The sequence below is a fragment of the Leopardus geoffroyi genome, chromosome B1, assembly GCF_018350155.1.
Source record: "Leopardus geoffroyi isolate Oge1 chromosome B1, O.geoffroyi_Oge1_pat1.0, whole genome shotgun sequence".
Taxonomy (NCBI): Eukaryota; Metazoa; Chordata; class Mammalia; order Carnivora; family Felidae; genus Leopardus; species Leopardus geoffroyi.
The window spans coordinates 73,146,091-73,173,146 of record NC_059327.1 but is presented as its reverse complement, the minus strand read 5'-3'; the positions used below and the strand labels follow the sequence as shown (position 1 = coordinate 73,173,146).

Below are 27,056 nucleotides of genomic sequence, written 5' to 3'. Positions count from 1 at the left end.
TTTTTGTATGTGATTGAAATTAATTGTTACTGGTTTAAAATAGATTGTTAAAGCTGTTAGATGTGTTATGTAATCCCTATGGTAACCACAAAGAAATTATCTATAGATGAAATGCAAAAGGAAATAAGAAGGGACCCAAAACATGTCACTACAAAAAAACTAATGAAATAAGGGAAGGTGGCAAGAGAAGAAAAGAACAAAATTAAAAACATACACAAAACAATTTTAAAAAACTTTTTTAATGTTTTACTTTTGAGAGAGAGAGAGAGACAGAGAGACAGAGCATGAGTGGGGGAGGGGCAAAGAGAGAGGGAGACAGAGAATCCAAAGCAGACTCCAAAGCTGTCAGCACAGAGCCCGACGTGGGGCTTGAACCCACGAACCACAAGATCATGACCTGAGCTGAAGTCGGATGCTTCAGCGACTAAGCCACCCAGGTGCCCCTACATAAAACAGTATAAAAATGGCTGTGTTAAGTCCTTCCTATCAGTAATTTTTAAAAATCTAAATGGATGAAACTCCTCAATCAAGAAACATGGAATAGCTGAATGGATTAAAAAAACAAGATCCAAGTATATACTACCACCAAAAAACTCACTTTAGATATAAAGACAGGGATAGGCCACAAGTAGAAAGGTGGGAAAAGATATTCCATGCAAATAATATCCAAAAGAAAATAGGGGAGGTTATACTTACATCCGACAAAATAGAGTGCAAGTCAGAAACTGTCACGAGACAAATAAGGACACTACATAAAAAGTTCTATTCACCAGGAAGATAAAACAATTATAAATATATATGCACTTAACAGCAGAACACCCATATATATGAAGAAAATATTGATGGAATTGAAGGGAGAAGCAGATAGTAACATAATTAATAGAAGATTTCAATACCTCACTTTAAATAATGGACAGATCAGTTAGAAAATCAATGAAGAAATGAAGGACTTGAATAACATAGAAATTGGACCAAAGAGACATACATGGAACACTCTACCCAACAACAGCATAATACACACCCTCAAGTGTTTTATGTGTTCCCACTTGTTCCTCAAGTGCACATTCTCCAGGACAGATGACATGTTAGGGAACAACAGGAGTCGTAACAAATTTAAGAATATTAAAATCATACCAAGTATCTTTTCTAACTACAATGGAATGAAAGTAGAAATCAACAGCAAAGGAAAACTGGAATATTCACAGACACATGGAAATTAAATAACAACTCTTAAACAACTAGCAGGTCAAAGAAGAAATCTAAAGGATAATTAGATAATGTCTTGAAATAAATGAAACAAAAACACAATATACCAAAACATGGGCTGCAGCAAAAAACAATGCTGAAAGAATTTTACAGCAATAAACGCCTACATTAAAAAAAGAAGAAAGACTGCACATCAACAACCTAATTTACACCCCAATGGACTAGAAAATGGAACTAAAAGCAAAGTTAGCAGAAAGAAATAATAAATATTAGAACAGAAATAAGTGAAAACAGAAATAAGTGAAAAACAGTAAATAAACAAGAGGAAAAATCACTTAAAGTAAGTTTTTTAAAAAAATCAGCAAAATTGGGGCACCTGGGTAGCTTAGTTAGTGAAGCACCTGATTTGCGCTCTGGTTATGATCTTGTGGTTCATGAGTTCAAGCACCGCATTGGGCTCCACGTGGACAGTGTGGAGCCTGCTTGGGATTCTCTCTCTCCCTCTTTCTCTGCCCCTTCCCACTTGGGCGCTCTCTCTCTCTCTCTCTCTCTCTCTCTCTCAAAATAAATAAAAATTTAAAAATCAGCAAAATTGACAAATCCTTAGCCTAGACAAAGAAAAAAAGTAAAAAGACTCAAGTAACAAAAACTAGAAATGAAAGAGGAGATATTACAAGTGATGCCACAGAAATAAAAGGTATCATAAGAGACTACTATGAACAATGATACACCCAAATAAGATAACCTAGGAGAAAAGAACATATTTCTAGAAACACACACCCTACCAAAATTGAATTTACAGAAAGAAAAAAAATCTGAACAGATGTATATATAACTAGTAAGAAGACTGAATCAATAATCAAAACCTCCCCATAAAGAGAACCAGATGGCTTCACTGGTGAAGTCTACCAAACATTTAAAGAAGAATTAACACCAATCATTCTCAAACTCTTCCAAAATATTGAAGACAACACTTCCAAACTTATTTTATGAGGCCAGCATTACTCTGATGCCAAAATCAGAGACACTGCAAGAAATCTACCCCTGATGAATATAAATGCAAAGATCCTCAACAAAATACCAGCAAACCGAATTCAACAGCACATTAAAAGGATCACATGTCATAACGATGTGAGATTTATTCCTGGGATGCAATGATAGTTCAATGTATGAAAATCAATCAGTGTGATACACCACCTTAACAGAATAAAGAGTAAAAATCACATGGTCATCTCAATACACGCAGAAAAAGCATTTGGCAAAATTCAACACACTCATGATAAACACACTCAATAAACTAGGAACAGAAGGAAATTACCATACATAATAAAGGCCATATAAGAAAAGTCCACAGCTCTAACATTCTTACTCAACAGTGAAATCGAAAAGCTTTTCAACCAAGAACAAGGGAAGAATGCCCACTCTCGCAACTTCTTTGCTACATATAGTACTGAAAGTCCTAGCCAAAGAAATCAGGCTTTGAACTTACAAGCATCAAAATCAGAAAAGAAGAATAAAATGATCCTTGCTTTTAGATGACATGATCTATGTAGAGCCTAATGTAGAAAACTCTATAGATTAAACACACACACACACACACACACACACTCACACACTAGTTAGAACTAATATACAAATTCAGCAAAGTTGTAGAATACAAAATCAGTTGTGTTTCTATGCACTAACAATGCACAATCTGAAAAAAGAAATTCGGAAAACAATCCCGTTTACAATAGCATGAAAAAATTGGGATAAATTTAACCAAGGAGGTGAAAGTCTTATACACTAAAAACTATAAAACATTGCTAAAATAAATTATAGAAGACACAAATACATGGAAAGACATTCTGTGGCCACTCCATGAGGAGTGGAAGACTTAATATTATTAAAATGTCTACACCACCCAAAACGATCTACAGAATCAATACAATCCATATCAAAATCTCAATGGCTTTTTTTTACAGAAACAGAAAAAAAGAATTTTAATATTCACATAGAATCTCAAATGCTTCCAAATAGCCAAAATAATCATGAGGGAAAAAACAACCAAACAGCAGAAGGCGTCACACCTACTAACTTCAATAGTGCAGAGCTAGAGTAATCAAAACAGTATGGTACTGGCCAGATACAGAGAGACAATAGAACAGAACAAAGATTCCAGAAAGAAATCCCCATGCATATATATATTTTTTTTAATGTTTATTTATTTAATTTGAGAGGAGAGCACAAGCAGGGGAGGGGAAGAGAGAGAGAGAGAGAGAGAGAGAGAGAGAGAGAGAGAATCCCAAGCAGGCTCCACTCTGTCAGCATGGAGCCCAGTGCGGGGCTCTAATTCACAAACCTTGAGATCATGACATGAGCCAAAATCAAGAGTTGGAAGCTTAACCGACTGAGTGGCCCAGGTCTCCCAAAATGACCAACAGATTTTTAAAAGATGCTCAGTATCACTAATCATCAGGTAAATGCAAATCGAAACCACAAGATATCACCTCACTTCAGTTAGGATGGGTGTTAGAAAACAAAAACAAAACAGAAAATAGCGAGTGTTGGTGAGGATATGTAGAAATTGGAATCCTTGGACACTGCTGGTGGTGTTATAAAATGGTGTAGCCCCTATGGAACACAGTATGAAAGTTTCTCCAAAAATTAAAATTAAAGCTGTCATATATCCAGAAATCCCACCTGGGTGCATATATCCAAAGAACTGAAAATAAGATATCAAAGGGATACCTGCATATCCATGTTCGCTGCAAGATTTTTTATAACAGCCAAGAGATAGAAATAATCTAAATGTCCTTGGATGGATGAGGGGATAAAGAAATGTAGTATATACATACAATAAAGCATTACTCAGCCTTTAACAAGAAGGAAATCCTGTCATAGGCACTGAGGAACCTTGATTTTGTGAATAAGGCAGTCACAAAAAGACAAATACTTCGTTGACTCCACTTATACGAGGTATCTAAAGTAGCCACACCCTTAGCAGCAGAAGTAGAATGGCGGTTGCTAGAAGCTGGAGGGAAGGGAAAGAGTTGTTCAATGAGTATAATTTCTGTTTTGAAAGACGAAAATGTTCTAGAAATCCACTGCACAATGACGGGCCTATTATTATCACTACCATACAGTGCACTTAAAAATTATTATTTACAATGGTAGATTTTCTGTTATGTGTCTCTTACCACAATTAGAAAAGGAAGAAAAGTTGATTTTCCTCTTCCCATCATCAGAAATGACTGCACATATGTTACTAAAGCTTTCCAAAGAATTCACCCCTGGGATGAGACAAAGCATGGAAAATCTCAAAATAAATAATTTTCCAAAATTTGTGAACAGATGAAAACCATGTTTTAAAATGTAAATGCTATGCAATCTTGAACACATTTGCTTTTGTGAACACCTTAAGGAAATTAATAGAGGAAGCTATGAAAAGTGCTTATTGACCTCTTATGAGCTTTAGGAAAAGAGAGATGTGTCAGAAAACCAAGACAGAATTAATACATGAAATGAGAAGTCAACAAAATTGATTAAGTCTGAAATGTGTTTTTAATGGGGTTACAGATTTTGGTGGCCAAATTTTTTAAAAGGAAGATTATCTATAAATGGATGCATTGAATCATTTGAAATTCACTTATAACAACTTAGAGAAAGGCAGGTGTTAAAGTGACTCCCTGATGTTCCTACTACCTCTCTAATTTTGTGATTTACAGAAGACTGTATTTAAAGCATGAGCTTGAGAATTTTCAGTGTTGCTTCACTGTTGGATCAGAATCTCAAATCTTGTCTGCAGACCTGAGGCTGTTAATCTCCCCTCATTTTCCAATGATTCCCTGTCTAGTTTGCACCCCCAGGTTGATGACCAGACTCCAATTTCCCTTCGTTTTCAAGAGCTGTCCTTTTTCTCCTTTCCAGCTCCTGGCATCCCTGAGCCAGCTAGCATCCAGAGCCTGCATATGTCCAGAAAGAAAGGTTGCACAATTTTTCAATACAAGTCCTTCTCAACATTGGTGGTTAGATACCTGGCACATTTCCAATTACTTCAAGAAACAAAGCAAATGTCTTAAAAAACTTAAAAGTATGTTTTACTTAGATTAAAGAAACGCCACTTAAGATGTTTTTAGCTGCCACATAATGAATACTATAATCAAGTATTTTAATGGTTTCATTTGATTGTCACAGCTTGAGGGAGATGCACTGCTGTCCTCAAAATATAAAAATCTGAAACCAGGGTTCAACATCCACAAATAATAGATGCTAATTGAAAACAAAAAGGAAAGAAAAGAAATCCTGATATTTCCAAGTGTTTTATTCCCGTTTTATACTCAAATATAAATGAGATTTCTCAGTAAACTTAACAGTGCTATAAATCACAAATGTCCAAATCTCTTCTGGCTTTAAAAAACAAAACAAAATGCCCCTCTGATCTTCAAGACTCTTCAAGCCACTGCCATGGTCCTTTGTTACCGTTCACAGCCAAGCCTTTGAAAACAGACAGAACTCATCCCCGCTCGCTCTGCACCTCACTGGAAACTTAGCTTCTAAAATAGTTCTAGTGACTTAGTTCACCCTAATGTTTCTGATCCTCCCTGAAGTTGCCAAATTTTACCTGGCTGCACATAATTCCTTGTAAGCAGCCGCAGTTGACTCTGGAGTGCATGTTGGTGGTCTCCGTTCCTGGCCTCTATTCTCTGCCAAATCCTGAACTCTTTCACCAAGGTGGACTTACTCTTCAGAACCTCCTTTCCGGATGCTCCTCATGTTGCTAATTGTGTCTTTTTCTCTTATTGTCTTATCCTTTATACTCGGTGCATGGACTTATCTTTTCAGACATGCCTTCCTTTCTACTGTGTCCTTACCTCCTTGTATCAAGATGGCATCCTCAGACCATCCCCGGAAACACTCCCCTACCCCGTGAAGGAGAGGTTTTCTGAGTGCTGGGTAGCAGCCAACCACTTCATGCACTTCTGCACTGGGGACAGACCTCCAACTAAACTAGCTCTCACTTTTCCGTCCTTATCTTACTTAACCTCTGCCGCAAATTAGAAATTGTTGACCACTCCCTGCCTTTTGAACCCATCACCTTCCTGCTCCTCTAACACTACCTTCCCAGACTTTCGGTGATGCCCTGGCCAGCCCCTACACCTCAGTCTCTTTGGTAGATGCGTTACTTCAACCCTTGCAAAATACTGCTGTTACTTTGCATTTCTTCTAGGCCCTCTCTCTACCTCCACCTTTGGCTTGCATGCATAATTACATGGGAGTTTCTACCCATTCACAATGCCTGATGTACCTTCAAAAATCTCATCTAATTGCGTGGGGGTTGTGGATGTCTAGGTAGAGGTAATTTTTAAAAGCTCCTCAGGGGCGCCTGGGTGGCTCAGTCAGTTAAGCGACCAACTCTTGATGTTGGGTCAGGTCATGATCTCCCAATGATTGAGCCCTATGTGGGGCTCTGTGCAGAGCCTGCTTGGGATTGTCTCCCTCCCCTTTTCTCTCTCTCTCTCTCTCTCTCTCTCTGCTCCTCCTCTGCTTGTGCATGTTCTCTCTCTCTTTCTCTCTCAAAATAAATGAATAAACTTAAAAATAATCAAATCAAATCAAATCAAATCTCCCCAGGTAACTTCGCGGTCATTCATCATGTGGATTGCCACAGTACCCTCCTAACTTCCTAACTCAGATTTCTCCCCAGGCCTTCACAAGACTTCAAAGTCAGCTAGGTATAAAACCTGTTTTGTCACTGTTTCAACAATATAAAGGTCATCAAGATCACACTGGAAAGCTCAAGAGAGCCTCTTCAACTCTTTAGGATTAATAAGCAATAACTTGTAACAACTTCCTGATTACAGTGTGGCTTCCTGTGTCCTTTCTCCTAGAAAGAGAGACCTGCTCATCCTGGCAGCACTGTTGTAATCCACACGGCAAATATAGTTTTTCATATACCTAAAAACTGACATTCTGGTCTATGTATCAGTCTCCTTCATATTGGTTAATAAGTTCCAACTCTGGGGGAAGTAACTCCCTGGCTTGTTAATAAGATGAGGTGTTGAGCCTATAATGGCTGAGACCCAGATGTGAGACTGGGGTTAATTTCCAAAGATGAAAGCTGCCTTTTGAGATGTTTCTCTTGCTCTGAGACAGACTGACCTCATCGAAGGTACTCTTCTCTATCTCCTCCAGAGCTATCTTAGTCATAGGTAAGGTGATGAAATGCCATACTGGGCTAGTTAGATAGCACTCATTCCAATGAGTTTCATTCTAAATATGAGACTGGCCTTAAATAAAATGAAAAAGGGGTGACAGGTGATACCTAATTACTTCCCCTTTTGTCATTATCATAAAAATGTATATGTTGGGCCCTGTTCCAAAGTTATAGATGACACAGATTATGGGAACTCTTCCCATAACTTCCATAGTTATGGGAGCTTTGTCACCTTGGAAAGTATGATTGCTATCTTGTTTGGAGACAAAATGGAGTGGAATGGAATGGTAGGGCTTTAAAACCTGAAAGCATTTCACTGTTGTTATATTCTTGCTGTGTAACAACTGGTTGCTCTGGTAAGAATTTATACCCAGTGAACTTTGTAGAATTCAATGAAAGATTTGAGACAGAAGGAGAATAGTAATAATAACAATTTAAAAAATGACTAGTACACTACATGACCTCATTTAATCCTTACAGTAGCCCTGTGAGGAAATCCTTATCATTTCCACTTTATAGGAGGAGAAGGACAGCTCATACACTGTGAGTGGAGAATGGTGGTGACCCACTCAGCTACACCAACTCCTATCACACCACACTCTACATACATGTGCCCAGTCTACCAAGAGTAAGAGCCAAAATTTACTGGACCCACTGCCAAAGGACCAAAGAAGAAGGGGTTGCCCTCCAAACTATCAAGATCAGATGTGTTTATGATACAAAATTAAACATGCATAATTCACTAGTTAGAATGCCCCTGTACATCATCATGTTTTAATGTTATCTCAAGATTTTTAAGGTCTGAGTATTTACTTTTAAGCACCGTATCGATACAATTCATAACTTCATATTTTCCCCTCATGGTAACCAAAAGAAATGCATGAAGCTGCGAATAATCCACACTAGGGACTGTGACTACTGATTCATCTTCCTCAGGACACCCAAAGCATTGGGAGTGAAACAAAAAATAAATGGTGGCTTCCAGAAGGTCCACTGAAATTGTTGAATGGATTGAAACACCACAGGCAACCAAGTGGTTTATTTTTCACTTCAAAAAACTCAGGACAGTTATATTCCCTCTCATCTAGTTTGAAGAGGAACAGTGGCAAGTGTAAAGAGTGAGGAATCACTTGAATTTCAACTCTTTCTCTCATGTTGCTGTATGGGTGGTCTCTCTCTCTTATGGACAACTGGTATCCTGGAGAGTGACTCTTTCTGTGAATAAGTGAATACATCATGACCAACTCTTAAAGAGATTTTACCTACCAAAGAGTTGCTTTTAAATGGGAACTATATACTGAACTATATATCATTTTAAACAGTTGGTGTTACATTTGACATTATTCGTAGATGAATGCAATGTTAATCAAAACTCAAACCTGTGGGCTTGGCCAAAAAGAAATGTTAAACAAATATAAATACGTTAGGGCTATTCGTTTTAACTTTTAATTTTCTTAAAAGAACATTTAAATGTTAAAATTAGTTTGGAATGATGAAAATTTATGATAATACAACAAAGAATTTGCTCAAGATGTTAAGTGATGCCTACTGATAGGATATTTGAGTAGCCCACGGAAAATTTAAGCTTCCAAAAGGGACATGTTTTTCATTTGAAAACAAAATGAAAAACTAAAGACATATTTGGGAGGAAATAATGCTGGAGGCTATAAAATGTTATTAAATAATTTATATCAAGGCCATTCTAGGACTAATCAATGGATTTACAGTCTGTTAAAACTACTGAAATTCTTGGGGCGCCTGGGTGGCTTAGTCGGTTGAGCCTCCGACTTTGGCTCAGGTCATGATCTCACGGTCTGCAAGTTCGAGCCCTGCGTCGGGCTCTGTGCTGACAGCTCAGAGCCTGGAGCCTGCTTCGGATTCTGTGTCTCCCTCTCTCTGACCCTCCCCCGTTCATGCTCTGGCTCTCTCTGTCTCAAAAATAAATAAACATTAAAACAAATTTTAAAAAAAGATAAATAAAACTACTGGAATTCAAAGCAAAAAAAAAAAAAAATCACCTTCTGATGTCTATGATATGATCCAGCAGTCTGAACTGAATTCATGTCTAAGTAAAGCTTTGGCCGGCTTGAAATGTCAATCAATATGTTATGTACCTTGTCACTGTTTTTCACAGGAGGTTAGGAAATCCTGCTGAACCAGGTACAGGTTAGTTGCATCTAGTCATACTCAATGGCCTACTTAACCGTCATCCTTCCCTTCTGTCTTTCTCCTTCCTATTATATGCCCAATGTTTAGCTTCTCTCTCAATTTAGACTTTATGTCCTTCAAACATGTCATAGTTTACTCTTCATAATGAGGTCCCAACCCACTGCTTCAGGTGTCTTGAAATGTATACCTACCTGGATGTTCAATGGGTTCCATATGCTTGTCGTACTACCAGAAGTATTTCTAGTCTTTTTTATGTATAAGATTTAATAAATTGATTTTTAAAGTCTTAAGTTCTATTATAAAGATAACAGTTAAATTTATTCCAGTTATTCTAAATACAAGAGGACTAAGAAGGACAACTGTGATCAGAGGTCAAAGAAAACACAGTGATGCATATAGCAGGATGATGTCTTCCCATCATTAGCTTTTCTGACTGAATCTCAGACAGGAAGCCCACCTACAGAGGCAAGAAAGTAATTTGGTCTTCACTGTCTTCTGTACTAACTTTCAATCTCAGGCCAGGTTACTCTTAACCATATCGATTAATCCCAATTGTGATGGCTGGGAGTAGACTGAAGGTGTACCGATTTGATGAGTTGCTGCCTGAGTGATGGGCAAACAGGTTAAAATCAAGATAGTTCCCTCCCATAACAGCTGCCTCTTATCCACAGAGTGAATCTGTGACATACAAATGAATGGCACATTGCAAAAATGAAAACAGGTGCAAAGTGTGCACTCCCACGGCAGTTTTTATTAGTGTTATTTTAATTCACTCCTGAATTCAACCATAAATATCGTATTTACTAATCCATAACTTAATTTCATCCTGAACTGTTTTCTTTGGGGTACCTTGAATATTGATTTTTATTTTGGCTTAATCCTGCAAACAAATTGATCCTGGGTAAATTGAGAAAGAATATTCTAACAATTAGGGAAAGCCCAGGCACATTACTTAATATTTAGAAATTTTATCCACTGATGTGAAAAAGTATAATAACAATGATGACTTCCATGCCAGTTCTTTTGAAGAATAATATATTTAATGCCTATTACTCTGAAGAATTTATACTGAAAGTGAATGTTCACTAGTAGCGGTTGGAAACCTTATTATGTGAAAGATAACTGAAGGAATTAAAGAAGGGAAAACTACTTGAGTAAAAGCCAACATCCCCCTGTGGTCTACAAGGCCCCGCATGGTCTGGTCGTCCTCCGACCTCATTTCCCATCACTCTGGGCCTTGCTTACTCTGCTTCGTCACACAGTCCTCTTTGCTGTTCTTTGAACAAACCAGGCAGGCTCCCACTAGCTTCTTCCTTTTTTCTGAAATACCGTACCCCCAAATATACAAATGGCTGTCTCCTCTCCTTAGGTCTTTGTGCAAATGTGTCAGCTCAATGATGCCTGCCCTTACCTACTATTTAAAACTGCTGTTTGTCCCCCACCCAAGACCTCCTAATTCCTTCTTACCTTGCTCTGCTTTTTCTTTACTTGATAGCTCTTATCACCATCTAACATATACTATAGTTATTCATTATGTTCATTGACACTGTCTCAGTATCCCCGCTAGAATGTTATTAGCCTCATGAGGACAAGCATTTAGGTCTTTTAGTTCACTAATATATCCCAGTAGATAAGTACTGGGCATATAACACTCGATAAAAAAAAAAATTCAAGGAGGGCCACCTAAGTGGCTCAGTTGGTTGGGCATCTGACTCTTGGATTCAGCTCAGGTCATGATCCCAAGGTTGTAGGATCAAGCCCCACATCAGGGTCTACACTGAGCATGGAGCCTACATAAGATTTTCTCTCTCTCTCTCTGCTCCTCTCCCCTGATCATGCAATCTCTCTCTCATTCTCTCTCTCTCTCTCTAATTAAAAAAGTTAGTGGAAAGAGCAAATAAAATATCTGAAGAGTGACTGTGTATAGCAGAGGAGTGCTCCAGAGGGAAGAACTAGATTTATGGATAGACAGAAAGGAGGGAGAGCTAGGTTCAACGTGTGAATGACTTTCCAAATGAAGAGATTTTCCAACTTTGTCATGCAGTCAAATCACCCACAGAGCTCGTGAAAAACAATTCCTGGACCCCAAACTTAATGAAGCAGATCCTTCAGGGGTGGGTTACAGATCATTTGGTTCACACCCAATTTCAAGAACCACCCTTCTAAACTCAGTCACTGAAATATTCAAGTAGTAGCAGAAAGACCAAGTGCCAAGGGCTTTTAGACAAATGTTCCTTTTTGCACTGCAGACAAAGGCTGGGCTCAAAGATACTGTAATTTTATCAAATCAATTTTAAGATTAATATATTGTTTTTGTGCTATATTATTTAGAAAATGCTAACTTTACTTTCCATCAGGCTCTGCTCTGGTGTTGGAATGCATGCCTCTTAAGAGTAATAAAAGTATAGCTCTAAGGAGCATCTCATATTGTGTAACATTTAACGCTTATTTGGAAGTCTCATTACACATAAGAATACATGTTGCAAATTTCTGATTTAGTTTGGAAGTCACTATTATTTCTTTTAATGCAGAAAACTGCAATTTACTGTGAATTATGTTTAGAATCAATAAGAGACCTTCTGTGGAAGCAATCTATGGAATAACCATAATTCCAAAAAGGGTCAAAGTCAAGTTAATCATCTGCAACTGAAAACAACCCTAATTTAATATTCAATATTAAGCTGAATGTTCTCTTTTCATAGAGAAGGCAGTATAAAATGTGTAACATAGATATTTTCACTATGAAATGAATACATCAAATGAGAGAAATGCAGAGTGCCTTTTAAATAGTAGGTAGGTGCAGATAAATTGAAATTGAATCACAATAAAATGACAAAACGCAAACCACAAATGCCATGAGCAGGTGCACAGCACACAGCAGACCTTTAACAGCCAAGCTCCTCTGAGTCCACGTGCTTTGCCCGGTTGGTGGAAAGAATCAGCAGGTTCATCCCTGCACTCTCTAGTCAGATAGATATAATTACCCAAGTCAAATGTCTTTCAATTCATAACTGTCTGTAAGGAAGTCTTTGCACTTTTGGATAGAAAGATAATTAAAACTGATTTTTATTTATGCTTCCCAGTATGGCATAAATGTAAGGAAATAGTTGAAAACAAACAGCATTATTAGGAAAAATAGTTACTGTTCGCAGAAGCCTGTGCTGAGCTGTATTATCTGCCCCAAATTCTTTGAGGATCAGGTATTACTGCATTGTTTGAAAGCCACTGCTGACCCTATCGAAATGAAGTAATAATATTAGCAGTGGTAGTTTCTATTTATTACATGCTAACTATGTATTAGACACTGCTCTAAGTGCTTTACATGAACTAGCTTATTCAGCTCCCAGAACCTAATGAGGTAGGCATGATTATTATTCCTAATTTATGGGTTAGGAAACTGAGGCTCAGAGAGATTCAGCTGCCCAAGGAGGCACAGTGGTTGAATTTGGAATTAAACTCAGGCAGAGCTCAAGCATTTAACCACAACATGCCTCCTCTTTTATTGTACTTCTAAGAAAGTACTTTAGGAAATGTACATTTGTTGAGGATTCATATACATTTAAATAAAAGGGTTTATTTTTGAGATTGTAAACCTAAATTAACTGAAACTTCAAAAGCCCTAAATGATTTATTTTTCAGTATTTTCACTCTTTGTTGTTTTTAAAATTTTTTTTTTTCAACGTTTTATTTTTATTTTTGGGACAGAGAGAGAGACAGAGAATGAACGGGGGAGGGGCAGAGAGAGAGGGAGACACAGAATCGGAAACAGGCTCCAGGCTCTGAGCGTCAGCCCAGAGCCTGACGCGGGGCTCGAACTCACGGACCGCGAGATCGTGACCTGGCTGAAGTCGGACGCTTAACCGACTGCGCCACCCAGGCGCCCCTTCTCTTTGTTGTTTTTAAAGGTTTGTGTGTGTGTGTTACTATATTTGAAGGTATTGTTTTTTAAGTTTATTTATTTATTTAGAGTGAGAGCACACGTGTACAGGGAAGGGGCAGAGAGAGGGAGGGAGATTGAATCCCAAGCAAGTTTCCTACCATCAACACAGAACCCCATCCAGGGCTTGAACTCACAGACGGCTCGAACTCACAAACCGTGAGATCGTGACCTGAGTCGAAACCAAGAGTCAGACAGTTAACCAACTGAGCCACCCAGGGGCCCTGATTGAAGGTATTGTTTTAATACTGTACTATGGATGAAAACTGGCATACTGAGATGCCTGGGTGGCTTAGTCGGTTAAGCATCTGACATCGGCCCAGGTCATGACCTCATGGTTTGTGAGTTCGAGCCCCGGGTCGGGCTGTATGCTTACAGCTCAGTGACTGGAGCCTGCTTCAGACCCTGTGTCTTCCTCTCTCTCTGCCCTTCTCCCACTCATGCTCTGTCTCTCTGTCTCTCAAAAATAAACGCTGACAAAATTTTAAAAAATAAAAGAAAATTGGCTGAACTCAGAAATTTATGACTGAGTCTGCAATAGCACTCTTGTTGTATAAACCTTCATTTTAAACATTTTGCCCAAACAGATGCAATATACAAAAACTTGAGGGGACACTCACCTGCATCACAATTTTCAGTCACAGTCCCTTTATACAGAGGGTGGCTGAAGGAAATCTTTCTATCTTCTCCTTCCATGTGAACGACTAAGAGGCCAGTGGCTGTCCTAGCTGGGACGCCTTGGTCCGTAACTTTTAACTGCAGCCAGATTGGAAAATATTCTGAAGATGGGTTGTGCCGAAGTTGAACTTCTCCTGTATACTTATCAATAGAAAACATCGACTGGGTCTCTGCAAAACTAAACATGACAGTTCCATTGGGTCCCAAGTCGGGGTCGCTGGCTGTCAGAATGGCAGTTGTCTGGTTAGGAGGTGACTGGGCGGAAAGAAAAATTTCAAAGGGGTTCTGCTCCCACACCGGATCATTGTCATTAACATCCATGACATGCACTTTTATAATTACTGTGGTGCTTCTCGAGCCCTGGACACTACAGTCTCTGGCCACAGCCCGAAATGTATGTTGGGATCTGGCTTCTCGGTCCAAGGTGTGGCAGGTTCTCAGTGCACCCGCCACAGAATCAATGGTGAATGTACCAGAAGCTTCACCCTCCAGAAAATACTCAGTTTGCCCATTCAGACCTTCGTCCTTGTCCACAGCAGATAGTACCAGAACCACTGTCCCCACTTCAGCATCTTCTCTCACGGAGGCCTGGTAATGCAGCGTGGGGAAGGAAGGGCCATGGTCATTGTCATCCAAAACTCTAACCTGCAACTGCACCAGAGAGCTCCTCGGTGGATCCCCTAGGTCGGAACACAGGATGACTAAGGTAAAATTGCTGACTTGCTCCCGGTCCAAAGCGCGAGTGGTTGAGAGGTCTCCTGATGTTTCATTAATAGCAAAGTACTCATCAGTATTTCCATCTACGAAAGGAAACAAATACAAATTTAAAATGCATTCGAATTGAAGTAGCAGCAGCCCTTTGCTGGCTATATATACACATACATATGATTCATGTGTATATGTGCTACATATATTATTCATGTATATGATGAGATATATGCAGGATTCATGCACTCAACAAATATTTATTTCATGATTATTCATCCTAGCACTTTTGTAACTATGGAGGATACAACAGTGAACATGATAGAGTCCCCGCCCTCGTGAAGCTTCTTTTATCAGGGGATAAACAAAATAATATAATTCAATATCTATCTTAATTCGATCAATAATTAGAGGGGGGCCTGGGTGGCTCAGTGAGTTAAGTGTCCAATGCTTGACTTCAGCTCAGGTCATGATCTTACAGTTCATGGTTTTGAGCTTCGTGTCAGGCTCTGTATTGACAGTGTGGAGCCTGCTTGAGATTCTTTCTCTCTCCCTCTCTCTCTGCCCCTCTTCCTGCTTGCTCTCTCTCTAAATAAATAAACTTAAAAAAATAATTTACTTGCTTTGGCTTGATTTGCAAGAGTATGAATTTTTGTGTCTGCATCTACAACTTTTTATATTCATATATTTTTCCTCTGATTAAAGTATATGTTTTCATTGTGATAAAACAACAATGGGACACCTGGGTGGCTCAGTTGGTTAAGCGTCTGACTCTTGGTTTCAGCTCAGGTCATGATCTCATGGTTTGTGAGTTTGAGCCCCATGTCGGGCTCTGTACTGACAGTACGGAGCCTGCTTGGGATTCTGTCTTCCCCTCTCTCTCTTTTTCTCTGCCTCTCCCTTGCTTGTGCTCTATCTCTCAGAATAAATAAATAACTTTTAGTCAGGGAAAATATAGTTCCATGACTTTCCCGCAATATCTTGGATGAAGGGCACATTCTTGGATGAGGCTCACTATTGCAAACAGTGTGAGGATTTACTAGCATCTGCCAGGGGTCTATGGGGAAGAAATAGAACAGCATTCAAAAGAACAACAGCTAGGGGCTGAGGAGAAGAGACTTGCATTTGCATTTTATTCATAACACACAAGTAATTTGTACCACACATAGGGGTGATCCGACAAACCTACATTTCTGTGGCATTTGTAGTTGATCAAATGATTCATTCACTCAGCAGACATTTAAGGAGAACCCGCCACATGCCAAGCATGTGCTGGATACTGGGAATATGAGGAGAGTAAGCCATGATCCCAGTCTCCAAGAATTACGGTGCAGGAGGAATTTGGGTCAGTACCGGGACATCAAAGTGTGGTGTGAAAATCATATGCATGGGGCGCTGAGACGGAGATGAAGGGCACACAGTCCTGTGTTTGGCTGAGCGGGAACGATTGGAGAGAGTGACATCACAACTGATCCCTAAAGAGGAAGGGGCCAGGCTAAAGTGCGTTGGCAAGTGCGTTGTAGGTAGAGGAGACAGCCTGAAGGAAGCATTCCACATTAGTAGTGTGATGCCGTTGGGCATGAGGACTGGGTCTTTGAGGTGAAACAATTTGGAGCCTGAAGGAAGTCTTACGACTATGAGAAGTTAATAGCTGCAAATGTTTTAGTGTAACTAGAACACAGTGTTCCCTGGGTGTTTGCAAGCAGAGGGCAGAGAGAGGGCTGGCAGCTGGGAAGACATGAATTTAGGAGAGAAGGAGAGGGTTAAATCATGAAGCGCCCTGTGTATACTGCTGAGGAGTCTACCTTAACATCTGTAGGGAACCCCTGAACGGTTTTAGACAGGAAAGGATCATGAATCACACTTCTGTTTTAGGAAGAAGCCTGGGCAGCAATGTCAAAGCTTGGTTTTGACACTGACAGTGCAGAGCCTGCTTGGGATCCTCTCTCTTCCTCTCGCTCTCTGCCCCTCCCCCACTCGCTTGCGAGTGAGGGTTCTCTCTCTCTCTCACACAAAAATAAATAAGCTAAAAACAAGAATTCTTCTTGGAACAACTTTAACATCTTTTTGTTTTGCTCATTAATCATGAGTTAAAAAAAATCTTTGGCAGTTGTTAATTTTATATTTGTATGAAAGTCATTATTTTACTTAAAAAACGTCCTTTAATGGGGTTAAGACATAGAATGCAGGGATATAGGGAGATATAGGGGGCAGTGGTAGCTGAAGACAGGGCTGGATGCAATGACTCAGTGAGAGTATGTCTATGAGGAAAGTAAAAAAAAAAAAAAAAAAATACTAAGCACCAAACACCATGGAAACTTCGATAAGTCAGAAGACCACCCGCAGTACAAGGACATTGGAAAGGCTTGTCTAGAAAGGACATGAAGGATCAGGAGAAAGTGACCTTCTGAAGTCAAGGTGGGGCCAAGTGTCCAGGGCGGGGTATGCAAAGGCACAAAAGCAGGACAATCAAATTAAGAAGTGAAAAGATCCACTGGATTTAGCAACAAGATCCCAAGTGTCTCTCTGCAAGGGTAGTTTCAGTAGAACACATGGTAGCAGGATAAGAAGTGAAAGCAAGGTAGGGGCGCCTGGGTGGCGCAGTCGGTTAAGCGTCCGACTTCAGCCAGGTCACGGTCTCGCGGTCCGTGAGTTCGAGCCCCGTGTCGGGCTCTGGGCTGATGGCTCAGAGCCTGGAGCCTGTTTCCGATTCTGTGTCTCCCTCTCTCTCTGCCCCTCCCCCGTTCATGCTCTGTCTCTCTCTGTCCCAAAAAAAATAAATAAACGTTGAAAAAAAAAATTAAAAAAAGAAGTGAAAGCAAGTTAAGGTCAGAAACCAGAGAGAAGACAATGACTTTTGAGAAGCTCGATTGTGAAGGAAAAGAGAGTGAGAAGGGACACACACCTGAGGGAAGATGTGTGTCTTCAAGACGAAAAAGGCTGGTAAATACTGATGGGAAAAACAAGTGGAAGGGGAAATTTTGACAGTATGGGAAAAAGCCAATGAGAGAAAAAAAAAAAAAAAAAGTCCCTGACGCAGTGAGAGGGGACAAGTGGCAATCTGGGGATTGTTTGTTATCAGTGCTCAAGAAGACAAGCACAGAATTTGAGAGCAAGCATTTAGAAAATCTTACCGCCACTTGACAAAATAATTTTACATCTGCACTAATAGATTTTTAAAAAATGGGGCTATGCCTTTTTTTTTCTCACAGTCATTCATACTTATTGTATTTAACAAAAATTTCAGTGTACAACAGATCGGAAATTTAAAAAATCCAACTCTGGTCCTTAATCACAGATTGTTTGGGAAGTTCTAGAGAACAAGTGGAGTTTATAGAAGAAGGAAAGGACTCAGTGCAACGGATAGGAAAGAAGAAAATGGGGCTCGCTTATACAAGTTAGTTTGAAAGGGTATCGTTCTTCAGGATGAAATATGACATTGCATGTAAACATTTAAAATATATATGCCCTTGAACATGATAACTCTACTTACATTTATCATAAAGAAATAATTAAGCAAGTGTTGTTCAACGGTAGCATTTTTATAATAAGACCGCTATTGTGGTCAATACCTCAAAGACCATAAAAGGGAATGGATGAAATAAGTGATATTATACGTATGCAATAAGAGGAAACACCATTAGAAATGCTAGCATATATGTCTATTTACTCATCCGAAAGGTTCAAACAGTATGTTAAAAATGAGTTTGAAAATGAGGTAGCAAAATAGCATATATAAATTGTCCAATATATATAAAATTGATGTCTCCATTCACAAGGTTCATGGCAGAGCACTTTTCAAAATCGTAAAGGGGTTATCTCAGCAAGACAAAAATTTTGTGTGTTACTACTTTTGTTCTCCATAAATCTGTATATATATCCTATAACAATCATGTATCATTTTTTTTTTAATTTTTTTTTTCAACGTTTATTTATTTTTGGGACAGAGAGAGACAGAGCATGAACGGGGGAGGGGCAGAGAGAGAGGGAGACACAGAATCGGAAACAGGCTCCAGGCTCCGAGCCATCAGCCCAGAGCCCGACGCGGGGCTCGAACTCACGGACCGCGAGATCGTGACCTGGCTGAAGTCGGACGCTTAACCGACTGCGCCACCCAGGTGCCCCTACGTATCATTCTTATAATCAGGCAAAAAGGAAATAAAGCTATTCTCATTTTGGAGTAAAATGGTGGTATACAGAAAATGCGACTGGTCCTAGAATTTTTAGCAAATAGAGAGTGATAGCTTTCAGAGGCTAGGTCCAAAACTGCTTTTACAAGATCTAAAGATCTGAAAGTGGTTCCCTCCGTAAGATGCAGTCTCTGAAGCATTCCTCTCTCTCCTCAACTCATATTCTATGTGCACTCCGACACCTGCCAAAAATCAGATTCTTCAATCACTTTTTCTCTTAAATGAATAAGAAGATGCAGCTCTCTCCATACAAATGCTGCCATTATTCTGCCAGAGATCTTTATGTTTCTGATCCAAAGGGAGCAATATCACAAAATTATCTTCTAGTAGAAGTTCTTACAGATTTTTATCAAGAGTGGGATACACTCTTAAGTGTAGATCTTAAGTGTTACACCAATATTCAGATCTGGGAACTTTCTCTGTCTGTTCTAGCCTCCATTTTAAGAAGGACCTGACAGGGGTGCCTGGGTGGCTCAGTCCGTTAACCATCTGACTTTGGCTTGGGTCATGATCCTGCAGTTTGTGAGTTTGAGCCCTGTGTGGGGCTCTGTGCTGACAGCTCAGAGCCTACAGCCTGCTTTGGATTCTGTGTCTCCCTCTCTCTGCCCTTCCCCTGCTCACACTCTGTCTCTCTCTCTCTCTCTCAAGAAGAAACTTAAATTTTTTTTTTTTAAAAAAAGAAGGGCATGACAAAATTCTTGATGGCTCAAAATAATAAAAACATTAGCGATCATATGAAAGACACAAAAATGGAATAAAGTTATATGTTCCATCTGCACATCCACTCGTATAGAAAAATTCACAAGAGGGGCACCTGGGTGGCTCAGTCGGTTAAGCGTCCGACTGTGGCTCAGGTCATGATCTCATGGTTCATGAGTTTGAGCCCTAAGCTGGGCTCTGTGCCGACCGCTCAGAGCCTGGCGCCTGCTTCCGATTCTGTGTCTCTCTCTCTCTCTCTGCCCCTCCCCCCACTTGCACTCTGTCTCCCTCTCTCTCTCTCAAAAAAAAAAAAAATCTTAAAAAAATGTTTTTAAAAAAGAAAAATTCACAAGTGTCGTTGAGAGGAGATTTAAGAATTCAGAGGCCGTCGGTTCATGGTGTCTGTGGAAAGGACACACACAGCACCAAACAGCTCTTGGCGTGTTTTCTAAAGACACTGTGATAAACATCAAATACAGAATAATCACCAGTGTGTCAACTCGGGCAGTGTCCTGAGGAGAATTTTAAAAAAGAAAATACTTACCAATTATATGATACCTGACAGCTCCATTATCACCAGCATCCATATCAGAAGCCAAAATAGTGTAGGCAACCCCTGGCTCTTGGTTTTCCAGAACCTCAATGCTATGACTGGGGACAATAATCTCTGGTGCGTGATCGTTTTCATCTTCCACAGTACAGAGAATCGTGGTGGTGCCAGATAACGAAGGGACTCCCCCATCTCGCACAAGTACTGATGTGAAATAAAAGAGGACACAGATTGTGGCCGTGAATTCATGCCTAGCATGCACTGCCCCAACCAGACTGCATCAGACCAAACTACCTGGGTAGCACTGGGTCAAGCGCATTTTATTTCAAGACACTCTGCAGAAATGTAAAATGTCACCACTACCCTCCTGCTGCTTGTTTTTGTTTGTTTAGCATCGTCCAGGGATCCCTTACCTCGAAGGGTGAAAACTTCCTGAACTTCTCTGTCAAGTGTGGTGGTTGTCGCTACCTCTCCAGTGTCAGGATTTATCTTGAACAATCCAGATGAAGCACCTGGCATGATTTCAAACTGAAACTTGGAATTGATTCCTTAAGAAAAATAGAAAGAAAAACTTAGTAATTTTCCCTTTGGAAACCAGTCATCTGTTTTCTTATTCTTTTTCCTGTGAACATGTCAGGCCATAGATGAAAAAGGCAAGACACTTAAACAGCCTTCAAATTAAGGTAAAACATCCAAAACACACACACACACACACACACACACACATACATACACACACACACACACACACACACACACACACACACACACCCCTCTTTCGGCTGTTCTTGCTAAATAAAAGCCTCATGGGCTGAAATGCTTGATTTTCAAAAGTCTTAGGAGACTTCCCCACAGTGAATGCTTAAGATTTTTTCCCTCCCATAAAAGATTTCTTATGAGTGCGCAACCCTACAATATATTCCTAATTACTCCTTCTAACACCCCTGATTGTGATTTAATGACATAATTATAAGCTTGAGAGCCAAATGACAATTTCTTTAGATCAACCCTCTATTTAAAAACTTGTGCTCAGTTATGTATTTTGTTTATTCTCCAGTACAGGAGGAAAGCACGTAGACTTGCTTATATGCATATTTTTGTTTTGTTTCTTACGTAGCATTCAGTCTCCTATTTGGAGTGAGAAATGTGGTATCATGTTATCATGCATTTTGAAAATAATGTTTCCCAATTTTGGGGGTTTCATTTCTTCCCTAAGAAAAGTGTTACATCATCTCCATCATTGATTATGAAGATCATTCATACCATTAACTTAATGAGTGTATCCCAGGCTGTTGTAGTTTATTTGCCCCTTATACAAGTTCCGTTTAATTATTTTCCTATCTTCTTTCTTAACTGACAAGAATCTAGGAGCAGACATAGTACTTAGAGTATATGATTTTATACTTCAATAAAAGATGAAATACTATTCTTTGGCCTTAACAACAACACCAAAAAACTTCAATTACAAATTTCCATCTTGCCAATCTTAAAAATTTTCATTCCACTATGGTCTAGAGGCTATAACATAGGACTGAGTGCTGGAGGGAGTGGAATATAAGGCCAGTTTTATGTAAGAATAAATGTACTATGTCACTCGAAAAGGGAAAGGATATTTGACATAGTCTGCAGGCATTTTAATGGCCTTAAGAGAAAATAAAGTCTAATAAGATACAATCAATAGGTTTGATATGGTATGGTCAGAGGTCTCCCCAAAATACCATTCTATCAGTAGACATTAGGCTTATTATTCCACTAATGATTATTTAATAATCCTGGAGACTACTTTGGTCTCGTAATGATCACATAATCTCTCTTCTGTAGCCAAGACAAAAATTCTAAAAATTCCGGGCTGAATGTATTATTTCTGTCTATCTCTTAGTACGTTATGAAAATGGTGTATACCATTTGGTGTCACTATATGGTGTCACATAGTGTGACACCCAATGGCCGAAGAGCCAATGGTGAATCAAACAGCTGCGGCCTCTGCCTTCAGGGAGTTGACATGGAGAACAGCACCATTTAATTTTGGACCCTTGGGGCGCCTGGGTGGCGCAGTCGGTTAAGCGTCCGACTTCAGCCAGGTCACGATCTCGCGGTCCGGGAGTTCGAGCCCCGCGTCAGGCTCTGGGCTGATGGCTCAGAGCCTGGAGCCTGTTTCCGATTCTGTGTCTCCCTCTCTCTCTGCCCCTCCCCCGTTCATGCTCTGTCTCTCTCTGTCCCAAAAATAAATAAACGTTGAAAAAAAATGTATAATTTTGGACCCTTTATTTTTGAAATCAATTCACTCACTTATAGGATTTCATCATACATTATACATTATGTTATACCCTGCATTATATATTATTTTAATCTTTATTTAAAATGTTTAATATTTTAATTCCCAACACTTGTCAAACCCAGAAAATGTTTAAACATAAACTCAATTCTTTATATTTTCTCTTCCTCCCATTGTTCCCATTATTTTGTAGTGTGCCTTACCATTGTACCCAATATTTTCCTGACTTCTTAGAAACTTTCAGATTTTATTATTTCCATTATCCTATATAGCTTTGATTCCTGAGACAACAAGCCATTCACCTTTAATCCTCCTAGTATATTATGAAGGATAAACAAGATTCTTATTTATACCTATAGTTTGCATACATACATTTTTTACATACATTTCACACTCCCAAATTCACACCCTTCATAACTGAAATTATGTGAAATAACTTTAAAATATGGTTCTTTTAGAATTTAATTAGTGCCTTCCTTCTTCCACCTTATACCCTATAATCATCCAGAAGAAACACAGCATCATCAAACGTGAGCACCAAGAAAATAAAAATAAAATAGAGATTATTCAGTCTAATTTCATCACCTTACTAACCATATTGGAAATAGGGATCTGAAGATATTCAGTGGTATACTTATGACATACACCTAGTGAGAGGTGTATGTGTGTGTGTGTGTGTGTGTGTGTGTGTGTGTGTGTGTGTGGACACATACATATATTGCTCTTAGACCTCAAGACCTATAGCACTGTGACCTCTTAATTTCTCCAAGACACCCCTCTCAATTCGGTTCTTTCCCTCTCCAGCCCAGACCCATGAATGATCACTTTCACAACTGTGACAGTTTCCTCAGTCTGGCGGCTTTTGGCCAAAGATGCCGAGCAAAGCCTTAAGCCAGCATCATTCCAACCATCTCTCTGCCCTCCTTGGATACCCAACAGATAACTGGGGCTGGAAGAAAATGTCACAACAGCATAGACTGAGGCTGCAGAAATATCATCATCGAGCAGTCCCCTTCCAACTCTCCTGTGTCATCCCTCTCCTATTCAAGGTCTCCCACCCAACACCTCTGGGCTCACTTCCACAGATGGCTTTCTGTCATATTTCCCAGAGAAAATGAAGGCATCAGGAAAGCACTCCCTCAACTTTCTGCATCTAAATTCAACTCTAACTCCTGGTTTCTGTTTCAATGGCAAGAGTAATCCTTCCAGTGCTCCTTTTAGGAATTTTCCTCATGTCTAGTCTTTCTCATTAATTATTTCCCTTAAATTATATTCTTCTCTGTCTAGAGGAATCAAGATTTTTTTCCCTTCTCATTATAGCTAAGCTTATTTTAAAAATGCTATCCGTTCTCTGCAGCTAGCTTGAAAATGTCATACCTAGCTATTCTTTCCACAGTCACCAAGACCTTCTGGTTATAAAATTTACTGGTTATTTTAGTTTTTATCTGATTTGTCTTCTCTGTGGCTTCAGATATTGCTCACTGATGTTTAAAAAGATGGAAAAGCAAGTTGACAATAAATTTCATATTAAAAAAAAGATGGAAAAGAAAGAACAAAGTGAAACAGATGAGAGGGAGAGACAAAAAAGACGGTGGAGGAAGGAATTCATCCCACCTCTTTCCCAATCCACTGTCTTCAAGTTTTTACCCATATGCAGATGACTTCCATGTGTCTGCATTAAGCTTCAGGTCTTTGGTTGTCTCATTCATTCATGTGTTCATTCATTCATTTGTGTGTTCACTCATTCACGTGTTCATTGCACATATGCACATATACTGAGTGCCAGGCACTGGAAAGATACCCTTGAATAATAAGTAATTATCTTGGTTCTCAAACTTTCCCTCTAGTGGGGCAAGCAATTATATCAATGAATTATAGACAGTGTCATAGAAAATATGAAATCACTGAGGAAGTGGATCAGGGAAGACTCACCCGAGGTAGACAGTTTTTCATTGCCTCATTAAATAAACATATACAGAGAGTGACAGTAGATGCTAAGGTACCATGCCAGGGGCTAAGAATATAACTTCCAGCAGGAAGGCAAATTCTCTCTCCTCACAGTGCTTGCAGAATAGCACGGCACAAGGATAAGTTAGCAAGCAACTACAATTCCACATAAGACATCACTGGGAAAGTATGGTTGCCTTCTGTCTAAGCTGAGCCTCTAAAGATGAATAGGATTTAACAAGTAAGAAAGAAGAAAGAATGTTTGAATGCATTCAAAGTAAAATCCAAACACCTCAGTACAGTCTACAAAGCCCCACATTATATGGGTTCTGTTTATTTCTCCAACCTCTTCTCACGTACTCTACTGCTATGCTCCTGGTCCCGCTGGCTTCCCTTCTGTTCTGCAAACATGTTTCATTTCTTTCTGTCAGGTCTTAGTAGTTGCTGATCTCTCTGAATGCTCCTCTCTCAGTTCTTCCCATGGCTATTAGTTATGAAACTACTGTTGTCTTGGATCTAAATCCATCCTGCTCTGCTCTGCCCCATGATGCTGGGGCTGGGGATCTGTAAGCCACAGTCTTGTCTTGCCAATGGACTCCATCCTCTGGTCTGCCGCCAGGGGACACCAGAGGGAGAGTGAAAGTCAGAAGGAGAGGCGATGGGACCCCCTTCTGTTTGCTAGCTGTCTCTGTCAGCGCTGTCATTTCATCTACTGTAGTAACTGCTCATGGCTTTCAATCTTCTGGCACTCCCAGAGCCAGGCTCTGCAAGGCCCTTTAATTTTCTCTTTAGGTTCTGATAACCTTGACCTCTTCTAGGGGTGATAGCTGTTTCTATGGTATTTTTCCTGGGTTATCTCCGGATTCCCTTTTGCTTACTTAGCCTTCCAACACCTGTATTATAATCTCTGGTTTTCCTGGCTGCACCTGACTGATAGAGAACTTGGCAGCAGGATGGGTCTCAGGTTTCAGGGATTCTGAGTTTGGTTATGTCTTTGGCCTTGCATACAGTGCTGGGTTCTTTGATTATGGGAAATGGGATACTAGTAGTTCATGACTTGCAGTGATAGCACAATCAATTAAATTATCACCTGCATTCGATTATGAGGAAGTTACTATCAAAGAACTCAAATTCCTTAGAGGACCAAATGGCCATATGATAGTAAAAAGGAGTATGATGTGAGATAGCTGTTTTTGAACTGTACTAGGAACTTACAGAAAGAAAACTACAAGCTGAAGCTTTGAACCTGCAGCCAAGTCATAACTAAAAACCAGAAAGCTTCTTGCAAGCCCTAAAATTAATCTCCCTGAAGATCAGACTCAAACTGAGTGGCAGACACAACAGGTAACTTCTAGCAAGGAGACGTTTATTCACATGAAGACCTATAAGTACAGTCATCCCAACATATTGCAGGCAGTCATGTGCAAATCTGGCTCCACTTCTAAAGAATGGCACAATTTTTCTAATTTATATTAGAATAAACCTGGGGAATATGTGTGGAAATCATCTCTGAGGATGTGAGACCCAGGAAAATAAAACACAATTTTGGTTTAGGCTGGAATTCTTGGTGTCATGTGTTAATTCATACAGTTATGTCTCTTGACAGTTTCTTTGATGGACTGATTTAATAGTGGCCTATCCTCACTGAGGTTGAGATGCCGCATCTTCTGCATACTATACAGTAAGATTCGAAAAGCTTGAAGAACTGGGAATGTTAAGACAGTTTTGCCATGTATGACATGCCCACCCAGCACTCTACCCCTACCCTCGGTACATTTCCCAAGAGTTCAGAGGACCTTCCTTTACAAAGACTCTGGGAAAGATATCAGTTAGAAGGATGCCAGCATCCTTTAAATGCCCCTCTGCTAATTGGCCTCTGGAGGCTGTGAATGATGGTGCCCTGACCCTGGAGACCATCTTCTGAGAACAAACACTCTATACCAACTTGTAAAAACAATCAGAAGTGATTTGATGTTAAATTCAGCATCCTTTCTTAATAAAAACCCTCAAGAAAGTCAGGATAGAAGGAACGTACTTAAACATCACAAAAGCCATTTATGAAAAGCCCATAGCTCCTCAATGGGGAAAAACTGAGAGCTTTCCCCCTGAGATCAGGAACACGACAGGGTTGTCCACTCTCACTGCTGTTGTTTAACATAGTGTTGGAAGTTCTAGCATCAGCAATCAGACAACAAAAGGAAATCAAAGGCATCAAAGTGGGCATAGATGAAGTCAAGTTTTCACTTTTTTGCAGATGACATGATATTATACATGGAAAACCCGATAGACTCCACCAAAAATCTGCTAGAACTGATACATGAATTCAGCAAAGTCGCAGGATACAAAATCAATGTACAGAAATCAGTTGCATTCTTATACACTAATAATGAAGCAACAGAAAGACAAATAAAGAAACTGATCCCATTCACAATTGCACTAAGAAGCATAAAATACCTAGGAATAAACCCAACCAAAGATGTAAAAGATCTGTATGCTGAAGACTA

General features: G+C 39.6%; 1 protein-coding gene across 1 annotated transcript in view; it reads right to left on the bottom strand.

Annotated features, from left to right (window-relative positions):
• Positions 1-27,056, bottom strand: part of DCHS2 (dachsous cadherin-related 2) — a 242,033-nt gene that overhangs the window by 39,209 nt on the left and 175,768 nt on the right. The window contains exons 11-13 of the mRNA XM_045465174.1: positions 20,744-20,878; positions 20,325-20,534; positions 14,129-14,986 (exon numbers count right to left, since the gene is read on the bottom strand). Of these exons, the coding sequence (XP_045321130.1) occupies positions 14,129-14,986; positions 20,325-20,534; positions 20,744-20,878 (1,203 nt within the window). The remainder of the gene's footprint in view (positions 1-14,128; positions 14,987-20,324; positions 20,535-20,743; positions 20,879-27,056) is intronic.